This window comes from Clarias gariepinus, chromosome 5 (genome assembly GCF_024256425.1).
Source record: "Clarias gariepinus isolate MV-2021 ecotype Netherlands chromosome 5, CGAR_prim_01v2, whole genome shotgun sequence".
In the NCBI taxonomy this organism is placed as follows: Eukaryota; Metazoa; Chordata; class Actinopteri; order Siluriformes; family Clariidae; genus Clarias; species Clarias gariepinus.
In genome coordinates this window covers 10,956,202-10,968,809 of record NC_071104.1, presented here as the reverse complement: position 1 = coordinate 10,968,809, position 12,608 = coordinate 10,956,202, and the positions used below count along the sequence as shown (strand labels likewise).

The window sequence follows — 12,608 nt, the reverse complement described above, 5'->3', positions numbered from 1 at the left end:
CAACACCATGAAGTGTGGCGTGGACATTATGGACCAGAAGGTTCGACAGTACACCGTACGGGCAGGAACACGGCGATGGCCAGTCGCTGTGTTTTACAACTTGATTGACATGGCAGCAATGAATGCTCATGTGCTGTAACAGGCATGCACTAGAGTGAAGGAGAGAAGGGTGGATTTCCTGGTGCAGCTTGCAACTGAGCTTGCTAAGCAGTTTATGCAAGCAAGGATGGTGGACAAGGAGCAGCTGCTTTGGCAACAACCTGCCACATCACACCCAGGGAAAAGGGTAAAGTGTCAGGTGACCTTCCAGTGCAAAAAAAATTATGCAAGCTTACGCTGCTACAAGTGCACATGTGGAAAATGCAAAAAGGAAACTGAGTGGCAGTGCCAGATATGTGCCAACAGATCACACCAATGAACTGCTAAAATACTGGTCACTCTCACACACACACACACACACACACACACACATACACAAACACCAGATGTTGCACACTTATGTAAATATATTTTTTTCTATTAGTGGTAGTAGTTTTTATGCTGGGAGAAGGCTACGTGGAGATAAATGAGTGGAATTTACATACCATTTGTCTTCAGTATGCCTCTTCTATGCTTTTCTTTTTATTCTATTTTATTGTGTTTTCTTATTGTGTCAATTTGTTGGGCAGTCGTGCAATACATTTCACTTCATGCCGTACCGTGTATGTATGTGAATGTGACAAATAAAATTTTTCTACACCAATTGTACCCTTGGTATGGCCCCTTACATATTGCTCTTAGATGACTGTGATCCCTGATTGTAAAGTCAATAGCACCTTGTACGTCGCTCTGTAAGTATTCGCCACATTTACAGAACAAAGGCAACTGTTCACACGTGATTAAGGATATTAGGTAAAAACAACAAGGGCAAAATGGCCCCTCTCTGGTAGAGCTAGGGGGATAGGGCCAAATGGCCCCTCTCTGGTAGTTCTAGTGTTAAATGTCAAGCCTGTTATCCAATTTAAAGATAAAGTACATAAATAAGTCTATGATTTACTGTAATTGTTAATTAAAAAATTTATATATAAAAATTTAAAATATGACATATAAACATGAAATGTTTAGCATCCTGTTTGTTGAAGATTGGCAGAGTGGACTAACATGTACATGCGCTTAAACTGATACAAACCACTATATTATGCATGATTATATAATATACTTTTTTCTCTTATTTGTCTAATAGAATTTGTTACAGTTCTGGCTGAGAAACATGTTACAAGTGGAGCTGATATTCTTCTTCAATGTGAGGCAAAGACAGAAAATGTAACTGTATCATGGCAGAAGGACAGCCATACACTGTCTTGTGTATATGGAAAGCACACTGTGAGCAAAAGTGGAACTACATGTGTCTTGAAAATTTCAAATGCTCAGGAAAGTGATGAAGGGAATTACACCATAACCCTGAGCAACAGTTCAGGTTCAGCGTCATGCTCTGCCATTGTCAGAGTCGGCAAGTAACAATAATCCTTCCTTGAAATAATATCAATTAACTCCAGAAATGCAAATAATAATCTTTCCTCATTATAGAAACATAAAAAAAGGTTTTTATGCTTAAATATAAAATATGAATATTTCACAAAAATTAGGTCTTCTGCAAATTTAAAGGAGATTTAGTATAACTGTACCCATCTACTGTAGTACTTAGTAATATTGTATTTATAGCGTGTCATTTATTTCTTACAGAAATTGAGGACTGGCGTAAAGTGCAATGGGGGTAAGCTCATAATTGTCCTCATGTAAGATATCATTATCTTTTAGTTTTAATTTCTAACATGGCAAATGTGTAGCGAGGTGCGAATTAAGACTGGAATAGTTATAACTGACATAGAAACCAATATACTGTACAAGTTGATGGAATTGTATATTTTCCTTCAGCCAAAAAGATTTATTGTTAAAGAGCCTCAAGTCATTTAAGATTTGTAATGAAGTCAAAGAGCTCCGCTACCTTGTGTATGGACCAGTTGGAGCAGGAAAGTCCAGCACCATAAACACCATCAGATCCATTTTTGAAGGACGTCAATTTGTAAACTGTCTGGCTGCTGCCGAATCTACTAAAAGCCACACTCTATGTGTGAGTCTATATTATTAAATCTTAAGTGTGTGTCCCCTTTATACTTTGAATGCATGACACAAGTAACTAGATAAATATTGAAATGCACTATTTCTGTACTACTTTCAGTTTGAAAGTTACAGATTTGCAAATAAAAAAGAATCATTTCCCTTCATCTTCTACGATATAATGGGTGCAGAGGCAGAAGACGGGGTGCTGACTCAAGATGTCATCAGTGCTTTAAAAGGTCACATGAAAGAGGGGTATACGGTAAGATAACACTTAAACTTTCGTGTGAACAGATTCCTGTGGTTGGTTATCCCAGTCACACCATATGTAAATTAGTATCAAACAAATGTCATTAACTAAAAGTCTGCCAGTGTGAACAGTGGAATATCTGAAATATCATTTAGGCCAGTTTTGGATGAATGCACAAACACTTTATTATGTTCTTTTTTTTAGTTCAATCCTGACACTCCAATGTCTGAAAGCAACCTTTATTACAATCAAAATCCCAGCCTAAGTGATCAGATGCACTGCCTGGTGTATGTTGTACCAGCTGACAAGATTTCAGTGATGGAAGAAGCTTTTCTTAAAAAATTGGAGAGTGTCAGAAAAACAGCAAGCATAATGGGTGAAATTATTATTATTATTAAAGTAGTTTTAATTACATTACATTATTATTACATTTATTTTAAAAGGCGCTCTAAAGGTAACATATTTTAAGGGCTAAGAATAAATAGGGTTATGTAAGAATAGGTGAACAACAACGTACAGTGAAACCTCGGATTGTGAGAAACCTGGTTTGCGGAGGAAAAACATGAAAGTCATGGTTTACGAGTACCGAGTATCATAAGAGAGGTTAAAGATCCATTTTCTTTCTCTCTCTGTCAGCCTGCACTGTGTGTGTGTGTATAGACACTGTAACCTTCCATTCTCCTCCTCCTCTTGCCCTCACACACTCTAACGAAAACAAGGCTCTGTCCCAATTCTTTTGTGTGTGTGTGTGTGTCTCACAAAGGTGAGAGGAGGAGGGGAGGGGCACAGTGTCTAATGACGTGCACACACACACACACACACACACACATACACACACACAGTGCTGGCTAAAAGAGAGAGAGAGAAAGAATAAATGGATCTTTAACCTTCCTTACACACACACACACACACACACACACACACATACACACACACAGTGCTGGCTAAAAGAGAGAGAGAGAAAGAATAAATGGATCTTTAACCTTCCTTACACACACACACACACACGCACACACACACACACACACACACACAGCGGATTTACTGATGTAAAGTACAAATAAAACAAATTAACCTGCACTTTACTTCTGAAAAAATCGCGACAGAGACTTGTTTCTGTTAAAGTGTGTGTGTGTGTGTGTGTGTGTGTGTGAAGATTAGAGGAGGAAAGGTGTGTGAAGGCAAGAGTAGAAGAGGTGTGTGTGAAGACAAGAGGAGGAAGGGAGGTGCACGGTGTCCAATAATGCACGCACACAATGCAGAGAGAGCGAGTGAAAGAAAATGACACACACACACACACACACAAAACACAAACACTATCAGAAACACATCTGTTGGGATTTATTTTTACTTTTTTTTAAGATAAAGTGCAGGTTAATTTATTTTATTTTTACTTCATAGTTTTACTTCATTAATTATTTTTAGACATTTATTTTTGAGGGTTGTGGAACGAATAATCTGAGCTTTCATTATTCCTTATGGGAAAATTCGCTTTGATTTTAGATATATACGAACAAATATGCTTGTAATCCAAGGTTCCACTGTATGATAAACTGCTGAAGCCTAAAGTATACCTCTTTATACATCTTATAAAAAGAATCTTTTTTTTATAGTGTAGCGATTTTCACCGCCACGCAGGAACTTGGAGAGACGAGTGAGCTACTTTGCTGCCCAATGCAAATGGCTGGGAGTAATTTATTGCTCTTCAGAAAGTAAACACCAAGACAATCACATCCAACCTCCATAAAACACACCTCTGGCCGAAGCCACTAACTTAAACACCTTTTCCCAACAGGGTGAACACAAAACAATCCCTCCCGCAAAGCATGATGGTAGCCCATCAAAACCCCGCCCACGCCACACTGCCCCCACCCGAGCTGTGACCGTCCCCAGTCATCATGGCGAACTCAGTCTAGGAGGCGTGCTGGTGGTCGGCGCTGGCGTTGTGAACGCCAGAGTCTCTTTGCAGAGGAAGGAGGGTTGCAACCGTCCCCCTAAGCCTCCACAGAGTTCGATATCTCGCTGGCGTTGGGCTGATAAGGAGCGAGACGGTCCCGGTGGAGCACGACCACTCGCGACCGCCCCGTCAACCGCACCCGGTAGACTACGTCAGAGAGCTGGGCCAGTACCGTGCAGGGCCCCACCCAGTGAGACATAAGCTTAGGGGAAAGCCCCCTTTTCCTTCCAGGGGAATACACCCAAACCTGCTCCCCAGTAGCAAAGTCTCGTCCCCGGCTGTGGGTGTCATACACGCGGCGCTGTTTAACACCAGCGTCCGCCAAGTGTCTACGCGCTAACTCGTGGACACGGAACAGTTTGTCTCTTAGCGAACAAAAATAATCCAACCCCGGCTTCGTAGGTAAATCCACTTGTGGAGGGGGGCCGAACACCAGGTCCACGGGCGTGCGCAATTCGCGACCGAACATTAACGCCGCTGGCGTCAGCTGTGAAGACTCCTGCACTGCGGTGCGATAGGCCCACAGCACGAGGGGCAGATGTTCGTCCCAATCCTTCTGCCGGGCGCTGGTAAGCACGGCGAGCTGGGTAGTGAGTGTCCGGTTGAAACGCTCCACGAGGCCGTCACTCTGCGGATGAAGGGGCGTGGTGCGGGTCTTTTTCACCCCGAGGCGCTCGCACACCGCCGCAAACACCTCCGCCTCGAAGTTACGCCCCTGATCGCTGTGCAACTGCTCCGGGGCGCCGAACCGGCTGAACACCTCATCCACCAGCACTCGAGCCGTGGTGGAAGCGCTCTGGTCAGGAACGGCAAACGCCTCCGGCCACTTAGTGAAGTAGTCCATGGCCACCAGCACATACCGGTTCCCGCGATCGGAAATGGGAAACGGCCCGAGAATGTCCACGCCCATACGCTCCATAGGTGCCCCCACCCGAAAGTCTTGCAGGGGTGCTCGCGAACGCTGGGTAGGGCCCTTCTTTGCCGTGCAGACGTCGCATCTGTGCACAAAGAGTTCGTTATCCGTGTGGCAGCCCGGCCAATAGAACCGAGCGCGCAGCCGCCGCAAAGTTTTTGTTACGCCGAAGTGTCCCGCGCCCGCGTGCCCATGAACCATCCCTAACACCCGTGTCCGCAAAGTCCGCGGCACCAGCAGCTGAAAATACTCGCCAGCGCCGCACGGCCGCTCCCAGTGGCGATAGAGTAGGCCCCCCCGCAACGATAGTCTGTCGAACTGCGAATGGAGCGCTTTTACCTCTAGGCCCAGGCCCACGCGTTATACTCCGGTCTCCGGCCCGCTTTAACCCAACCTAATACCTGCTGCAGCGCCGGGTCCTTCTCCTGCTCGGCGATTAACTGTTCACAGTCCAGCTGCGGCACCGGCGCAACGGCTATAGGCGATCGTTTAGGCACCGCAGTAACTCGGCTGCATGCCGGCTCGGACGGCTGGTTACCGACGGGGGCTCCGGAGGACTGTGCAGGAAGACTGTTCTGACTCACGAGGTTCGAAAAGTGCTCGACGTCGCAATCACCCGCGCGCGCTTCTAACCTCTCGCAGTGCCGACAGCGCTTGTTGCTACACGGCCGGCGGGACAAAGCATCGGCGTTAGCATGCAGTTTCCCTGCTCGGTGCTGAACGATAAAATCGTAATCTTGCAACCGCTCAAGCCAGCGCGCTAACTGTCCTTCAGGCTCTTTGAAGCTAAGCAGCCACACTAACGAAGCGTGATCGGTCCGCAGCAAGAAAGACTGCCCATATAAATACGGCCTAAAATGCTTAAGAGCCGCGATGACCGCTAACAGCTCGCGCCGCGTGACGCAGTAGTTCCTCTCCGGTCCAGACAACGCGCGGCTGAAGTAGGCGATAGCACGCTCTTGGCCCTCGGACACCTGAGACAGGACGGCCCCCAGGCCTACATCGCTTGCGTCCGTGTCGAGGATAAACATACGGGACGCGTCCGGATATTCTAGAACAGGCGACGTAACCAGAGCTTCCCGTAACTGGGTGAACGCTCGCGCGTGCACCCAGTCCCAGCGAAACGGCTGGTTCTTTCTCGTGAGCTCGTGTAGCGGGCTGGCGATCGTGGCAAAATTCTTTACGAACCGGCGATAGTACGAGGCTAACCCGAGAAAGGTGCGTAGCTGCGACACATTTACCGGTTCAGGCCAATTCTGTACCGCAGCAATTTTGGCTGGATCCGTGGCAATCCCCTGGGCGCTAATCACGTGTCCCAAAAATACGGTCTCTCGCCGCAACAGCTGACACTTTTTGGGATTAAGCCGCAAGTTCGCCCGCCGGATGGCTAAAAATACCTCCCGTAGGTTAGCTAACGCGACCCCAAATTCCTTGCCGTGCACCAGTAAATCGTCTAAATACACGACACACCGGTTGCGAGGAATATCTGCCAATACTTTCTCCATCAAGCGTTCGAACGTAGCTGGAGCGTTACATAGGCCAAATGGCATGCGTCGAAATTGCCACAGCCCCTGTCCGATCGAGAACGCCGTTTTAGGACGTGCTTCCGGGGCGAGTTCTACCTGCCAATACCCGCTACGCAAATCCAGCGAGCTAAACCACGCCGAGCCCGTAACGTGTTCAAGCGCATCATCTATTCGCGGTAACGGATAAGAATCTTTGCGCGTTACCTCGTTTAACCGCCGGTAATCCACACAAAACCGCCACGAGTCGTCTTTCTTCCGCACAAGCACAACCGGCGAAGACCACTGCCCGGACGCTGGCTCTATGACGCCCGAGTCGGCCATCTCCCGCAGCGTCTGCTCGGCGATAGCCCGTTTAGCTAACGGGAGCCGTCTCGGATGTAGCCGCACAGGAGCTGCGTTACCCGTATCTATGGTGTGCTGCACCAAGTTGGTATGAGTGCACTCGCGCTCGTCTACCGCGAAAATGTCCGCGAACTCGTGCAAAAGAGACTTCACGGTGTCGGTCTGTGTCGGACTTAGCCCCACACTGCTACGCTCTATCAGCTCGGCCATTATCCTCACTCGGTCGGCTACCGGATGTTTACCTGGCGCGTCCACCGGAAGTTCCGCCCCCCTGGTGCGTGCTACTAACACGTCCGGCTGCGCTTTGGGCACTAGCAGCCTAGCTAACCCGAAGTTACCGCACAGAGTGCCGTCCGCGAGATTCAGTACCGCGCCCCACCTTTGCAAAATGTCTAACCCCAAAATACAATCATCCTCTCTGTCTGCCTCAAAGAATGGATGAGAAAGAATGACTGTACCTACTTTTATTCGCACTGTGCGACAGGCCCGTATCTTCAGGTAACTCCCCGACACGGTGCGAATGTTCAACGCTGGTTCCGGCAGCATACAACCGCGCTCGCCGCGCCCCAATAGGCCCCAGCACAGCAGCGAAACTGTAGAGCCGGTGTCCACGAGCGCCCGCAGCGAAACGTCGTCCAGGCCACAGTCCACGTACACATCCAGCAGTTGGGGAAACAAAAACGGCTGTGGGAGGCGGCTTCCCCTCAGCGCCCCCTGGAGCTAGTTTAACGGCTGCTGGGGTACGCTGTCCTCGGGCCAAAAAACGTTGCAGCTGTAGTCCGACGGTCCCTGGCCTCGGCGTCGTCGCGGAAACTCGGAGGCTGAGTCGAGGCCTAGCCGCGACGGGTAGCCCTGTCCCCGGCTAGGATCACCTACCGCGCGGCCCCGAGCCACGGGAGATCGCTCCGCTCTTCCGCCGTGGTGTTCAGCCATGATGGGCTCGGCGCGCTTGGCCTCGCACAGCGCCTCAGAGAGGGAAGCCGGTGCCGCTAACCGGATGTGCTCGCGCAGCCGTAACGGCCGGATTCCCCGAAGAAACGCGCGACGAGCTAGCTCCTCCTGCTGGGCGTGCTCAAATTCTGGGTAGCCCCGGCGCACGAGAGATCTTAAGTCCATAGCAAACGCCCCCAGTGGCTCGGAGGCGCGCCGCTCGCGAGTCGCTAGCTCTTCTCTAGACTCCCGCAGCTTCGCCCAGTCCTTCCGCTCATCAGCCCGGAGGTCCTCCAACGCCCGGAGCGCGTCGCCTTCCAGCGAAAGGGTCACCCGGACGGCGGTTTTCGCCGGGGACCAACCCGCGTAGTCGGCGGCTAGCTCCACTTGGGCGAGGAACGCGTGCGGCTCGACAGCACCGTTGTAGGCAGGCAGGCGCAGCTGCATGTCGCCTCGCCGGCTGGCGGCGCTCGAAGCTGTAGCTCGCTCCTGCGCTGCGTCGCTGGAGGAATGATCTGCTACTCGGCGACCCTCCTGAATCCTCCGGATTTCCTCCGGGGTGCGCTTCAACCCGCTTCTCTCCATCCCACTTCTGACACCAAATGTAGCGATTTTCACCGCCACGCAGGAACTTGGAGAGACGAGTGAGCTACTTTGCTGCCCAATGCAAATGGCTGGGAGTAATTTATTGCTCTTCAGAAAGTAAACACCAAGACAATCACATCCAACCTCCATAAAACACACCTCTGGCCGAAGCCACTAACTTAAACACCTTTTCCCAACAGGGTGAACACAAAACAATCCCTCCCGCAAAGCATGATGGTAGCCCATCAAAACCCCGCCCACGCCACACTAGTTACAAATGTTGTTAATTAGATTAGTGTATGCATTGAGATGGTCATGAAAATGGCATGGAATTACACATATACAGGGTTTAGCACATAGTGATGTCTATCTTACTTTTTATGCATGGAAGACTTATTTATCATCAACTTTATAATTTAATCCTTGTACCCTGCTAACATTTACAATGAAATAACAAAAGTTTCTCGGTGTGTTGCCTGATCATGCTACAGTAATCCCTCAAGTGGTTTTCATGACAAAAGTAGATCGTGCATGTCAAATGACAAAGGAGAATCTGCGCAACATCTACAAAAGCAAAAAGATCAGAGAAAACGTATGTACTTTTGCTAGAATTCGTCTCTATCACTATAAAGACTTCCTAATACAATTTTAAAATGAACAAATTAATGACATCATGTGTATTTCTGTGTCTATACTCAGGTGATAAAATACAGTAATGCCCTGGGTGTGCCTGTGAACTGTATCTTCCCTGTCTTGAACTATCACGAGGAGACCCATGTGAATGAGGATATAAACTGCCTGATGCTGGATGCATTAATACAAATTATACATTATGCTAATGACTATGTGGTCACATGCTCTACGAGCAAAGTTTCAAATCAACAACCATGTTGTATATGTATTTAAATTCAATCGATCCTCAATCCAAATCAATCTGATAATGCAACACATTTTAAAATATAAAACTTACAGTGTATTATTATTATCCCACTTTTAAAAAGAAGTCTATTAATACAGATATAAATATTAAATGGTTGCTTTGCATGAATAAAAAAATCTGAAAATAGAACAACTTAACATAATACTTACAGTAGGTAGTCAACGGGAATGCCTATTACCGCCATGCTCACCGCTGTTGCAAAACGCCAGTGTCAAAATAAACCAGTTGGATTTCATTCATTCATTTTATTCAAGGAATGACCGCCAGGTGGCGCGATGTGACATTTTAAGTTGCGACTGTTTTTTTATTTAATAAGCTTATGTTATAAAAAAGTCATAACTATCGAAGAAATACTACAGTGAATTTCAACATCTGAGTACTTTATACACCAGACATGAAAAAATCTGAACCAGATCTTTTGACATTTATTGTACAATAATAAGTTTAAAACACACACATTTTAATGTTGTTTAGACAGATAATCAAGTTCACTAGCTGACAAATTTACAAAATCTTTTACAAATTATAAACTGGTACATATCCTATCTGTGTTTGTATCCGTTTATTGTTATTATTTGTGTACATGTTTCATAGGAGTTTTTCTGGCAATTTTGTTGTACAAAATAATATTTATGCAGCATAATCAGGGCCTCTTATTCCTATTTATTTTAGGTTGTTGTTTTAGTGTATGTGTGTGTGCCCTGCAATAGATTGGTACCCTGTCCAGGGTGTACCCCGCCTGGGCCCTAAGTTTCCTGGAATGGGCGCCAGGCCCTCTGTGACCCTGAATACAGAATGAAGCAGTATAGGTGATAAGTGAGTGAGTGTTGTTGTTTTAGTGTTACTGTGTGCTTTACAATGACAGACAATATTCAAATGCAAATAATTCACCCCTGCCCCCTTCCCCAGGTGTGAACTTGTCCCAGCTGTTCTTACCTATACATTCAGATAAACTAAAATGCTACACTCCTCCCTACTTAAAGATTGTAGTCAGCTAGTCAGCTCCTGGGACAAGGATTACTTGCCTCTTAGATCTGAGGCCTTTCAGAAGGCCTGTAGTGCTTCAGGCCTCTTCTTAAATTTGTTTACATTTGAAATCTTCTGGATTTTAGATTCTAAAGTTAACATTGTTACCATTTTTAATTCCTGGAATTAAATAAATGAAGATTTTCCTTATCATAACATGAGTTGTATGTTTTTTAATCACTTTATACACAGAAACTATGTAATGTCACGATTGGGGTGTTGTGGCAGGTGTTGAACGCCGTGGGCGGAAGGAGCAGGCATAGAGGCAGTGTAACCAAAAAGAGTCTTTTAATTATGGTTAAACACAAAGTATAAATAAAGACACAAAGGAACAAACAAACTCAAACAATACTTAACTTTGTGCCAACAGGGGCTCTCAGGCAAGACACAGGCAGGGGGAGACACACAACACGTCCTGTGGCGAGACACAGGCAGGGGGAGACACACAACACGTCCTGTGGCGAGACACAGGCAGGGGGAGACACACAACACGTCCTGTGGCGAGACACAGGCAGGGGGAGACACACAACACGTCCTGTGGCGAGACACAGGCAGGGGGAGACACACAACACGTCCTGTGGCGAGACACAGGCAGGGGGAGACACACAACACGTCCTGTGGCGAGACACAGGCAGGGGGAGACACACAACACGTCCTGTGGCGAGACACAGGCAGGGGGAGACACACAACACGTCCTGTGGCGAGACACAGGCAGGGGGAGACACACAACACGTCCTGTGGCGAGACACAGGCAGGGGGAGACACACAACACGTCCTGTGGCGAGACACAGGCAGGGGGACACACACAACACGTCCTGTGGCGAGACACAGGCAGGGGGACACACACAACACGTCCTGTGGCGAGACACAGGCAGGGGGACACACACAACACGTCCTGTGGCGAGACACAGGCAGGGGGACACACACAACACGTCCTGTGGCGAGACACAGGCAGGGGGACACACACAACACGTCCTGTGGCGAGACACAGGCAGGGGGACACACACAACACGTCCTGTGGCGAGACACAGGCAGGGGGACACACACAACACGTCCTGTGGCGAGACACAGGCAGGGGGAGACACACAACACGTCCTGTGGCGAGACACAGGCAGGGGGAGACACACAACACGTCCTGTGGCGAGACACAGGCAGGGGGAGACACACAACACGTCCTGTGGCGAGACACAGGCAGGGGGACAAACACATAACAGGACACAAACGGTGCGTGGAGCTGAAACTGGACACTAGAGAGACACACTAGAGAAAAGGGAGACACGAGAGGGAGACACGAGAGGGACACTAGAGAGAAACACGTAGAGACACTAGACCAAGAGAGAGACGGGACGAGGGCTAAAGACATGGCAATCAGCTAGGCTAGGAAACACAGGACAGCTAGAGACACAAAGGGGCTATGGCTAGAAGCATGCTAGTTACTGTAACTCAACATAGATTTTAGCTAATCATGCTCCTAGCCAAACACACACCTAACTACTTACCTGCTTTAGCTAAACACAAGAACACAGGAGGACAGGACTGAATCAGCTCTACCAACACAGACAAGATACACAGAAACATTGCCAATAAGAGAGCCCAAGTCAACACAACTAAACTCAAAGTACAAACTAAACAAATAACAAAACAGAACAAAATGCCCACACAAATGACAGTGGTGTTACCAAAAATGCTCGACCCAGTTTCCCAGTCTAAATAGATATTTATAGATTGATTGATGGCTACCTCGGTTCAGGTGTGCACTTGCATCACCTGACCGAGGTGCCTGCTGGGAAACTGAATCGGCCAACAAAAACTACAAAATAAAAACAGTGGCCTCTAGTGGCGGACCCTTACATGTAAGGGAACATTAAAAAGTAAAGGCAAGCTGAAAATAACATGGTAACCACAAAGGGATGGAAACCGATGCAATACAATGTATTTAAACAGCACATTGTTGTTAGTTTAATTAAAGCTCAAATGAAGCTTTAATTTTAAATGAACATTGACACTCCATTGCAGGACTGCACTTTTTTGAACAATGCACT

General features: G+C 47.5%; 1 protein-coding gene across 1 annotated transcript; it reads left to right on the top strand.

The window, feature by feature from the left end:
• Positions 1–226: 226 nt before the first annotated feature.
• Positions 227–9,512, top strand: LOC128524006 (interferon-induced protein 44-like). The gene is made up of 8 exons (XM_053496271.1): positions 227–286; positions 1,411–1,489; positions 1,723–1,753; positions 1,915–2,110; positions 2,219–2,359; positions 2,552–2,723; positions 9,092–9,192; positions 9,300–9,512. The coding sequence occupies exons 1-8, from the start codon at positions 227–229 to the stop codon at positions 9,504–9,506; spliced, it is 987 nt and encodes a 328-aa protein (XP_053352246.1). The 3' UTR covers positions 9,507–9,512.
• The last annotated feature ends 3,096 nt before the right edge of the window (positions 9,513–12,608 follow it).